The 2,329-nt window shown below is 45.8% G+C and overlaps 1 protein-coding gene across 1 annotated transcript; it reads left to right on the forward strand.

The window, feature by feature from the left end:
- Positions 1 to 279: 279 nt before the first annotated feature.
- Positions 280 to 1,498, forward strand: LOC149208707 (NDR1/HIN1-like protein 6). Its single transcript, XM_089394125.1, has one exon. The coding sequence runs from the start codon at positions 368 to 370 to the stop codon at positions 1,196 to 1,198; it is 831 nt and encodes a 276-aa protein (XP_089250251.1). The 5' UTR covers positions 280 to 367; the 3' UTR covers positions 1,199 to 1,498.
- The last annotated feature ends 831 nt before the right edge of the window (positions 1,499 to 2,329 follow it).

Raw genomic sequence — 2,329 nt, forward strand, 5'->3', positions numbered from 1 at the left:
TGGCATATTGCGTCACTCTCGAGGACGAGAATATCTACACGACTGTAGAAACCGTTTAAAAATATGCAGAGCAGGTGTGGAAGGAGGGCGCGGATTTGCCACAACCAGACACGTGCAGAAACGGCCACGGAACCTTCTATTACTTGCCGCCGACAGCACGCGGCCGCCTTCTCTTCTCTGCGCGTTAATTTCTCCCGCTGCTTTCTTTGACGCATGCGTTCGATGTCGTAACACGGTTCCTAATCCCCTTTAAAATAGAACCTTCAATTTATGGCAAAAACCTTATAACCAGACATTCTTCATCAGGCTTCGTTAGCTTCCTTTTCTTATAATCGCTTCTATTTTTGGCTCTGAGCAATTTGGGAACATGGCAGATAACCAGCGAGTGCACCCCACGACAGTAGATTTAGAGAAAAACGCAGGCGAATATGAAAACCAAAAGCCGAGCGCTCCCTTGATACCCAAGTCTAGTCTTTCGTCTGAAAAGAGCGAGATTTTGCCCGTGCCCGCTTATCCTCCTTCCGGCGGGCAGCCAACTGATCAGTTTTCAAGAGACCCAGTCATCTCCAGGCGAGAGCTTCCCAAATACTACTCACCGCCTCCCAAGCGCCGGAGCTCCTGTTGCCGCTGCTTGTGCTGCACGATTTGCTTTCTATTCGCGCTCGTCGCGGCCATCGCCATTACCTGTGGCATTCTGTATTTGGTATTCCAGCCGAGAATCCCCAAATACTCCGTCGACAGCATCCAGATCGCCAACTTCAGCATCAACTCTGATCTCACCATCAATTCCCAGTTCGATGTGAAGATAAGGGCCCGGAATCCGAACAAGAAGATCGGCATATATTATCTCGACGGCAGCGATCTCGCTGTTTCGTACTCCGGCACGGAGCTCTGCACTGGTACCCTGCCGGCGTTCTACCAGGGCCACAAAAACACCACCGTCTTGGACGTCACGCTCGCCGGGAGCGGCGTCCAGATCACCAGCAACATGATCTCCACGCTCAATGCGCAGCAGCAGCAGGGCAGCGTTCCCTTGGATTTGAAGGTCGACGTTCCCGTGAAGATAAAATTGGGGAAATTGAAGCTGTGGAAGCTTAAGTTCCGTGTGCGATGCAGCCTGGTCGTCAACAGGCTCGACGCCAATGCGGACGTCAGCGTTAGTGCGAAGAACTGCAAGTTGTCCAGGGTGAAGCTGTGAGGATTGCGATTCGATCTCGTGTCGATCAATTGCTGGTGGGTTTTTAATTTCGTGGATTGGATTCATAGCGAGGGCAAGATGATCGGGCACACATGTTTTCTCATTTCCTGATCCCAAAACACATACGTTCATTTATGATGGGAGAATAATGACAAATCTATTAGAATTCATCGGGACGGACATGACCTAATCCAGCTTCATCATTTCATACTGTACTTTTTATTCTTTGGAAATAATTCAAACTGGACTATCAGTTTTATTCAGTCAAATAATTTATTAAAAAGTGTTTTTTCAAATTAATGGCGAGTGTTCATTTTAATATTTGGCTTCGGAATAAATAATTATGAGATATCAGTTTTATTCCGTCAAATAATTGATTAAAAAATGGTTTTTCAAATTGGTGGTGAGTGTTTATTTTGAAAATGGTTTTTGAAATGAATAATATGAGATAGAGATTTAATTTTTAGATAATATGAAATAGAGATGATGCACAATATTTGTTAAGGTTTTGCGAATGGGGTAGGTAAGTTAAGTGGGTTTGATTGTGGGGAAAATTACACAGTTAAGCCTGCTTGAGCCAGAGGTGATCTGGGATGGGTCACTGGGATGTGTGACCTCCCGGGAAGCCCTGGTGATCAGGTGCAAGCCCTAGAAGTAGCCCTGGTTACCGGGTGCAAGCCCCAGAACCTCTGATGATTGACCCTATGTGATTCATTTCACTAGTTTCAATCCCTCTTCTTCACTTGTGTGAGCATCACCCGATGCAATGAGTGCTAAGTTACGACTACCTCTCATGGAAATAGTCAATCCCTCTATGTGATTCATTTCACTAGTTTCAATCCCTCTTCTTCACCTGTGTGAGCATCACCCAGTGCAACGAGTGCTAAGTTAGGACTACCTCTCATGGAAATAGTCATACCTGACCCAAGTGATGATTTACGCTATGTGATTCATTTCATTAGTTTCAATCCCTCTTCTTCACCCCTGTGAACATCACTTGATGCAATGAGTGCTAAGTTACGACTACCTCTCATGGAAATAGTCATTCCCTCTTCTTCACCCCTGTGAGCATCACCCAATGCAATGAGTGCTAAGTTAGGACTACCTCTCATGGAAATAGTCATACGTGAA

Source organism: Pinus tabuliformis, chromosome 1_2 (assembly GCF_031772625.1).
Source record: "Pinus tabuliformis cultivar Carrire ecotype Pingquan chromosome 1_2, CPIR1, whole genome shotgun sequence".
Lineage (NCBI taxonomy): Eukaryota > Viridiplantae > Streptophyta > Pinopsida > Pinales > Pinaceae > Pinus > Pinus tabuliformis.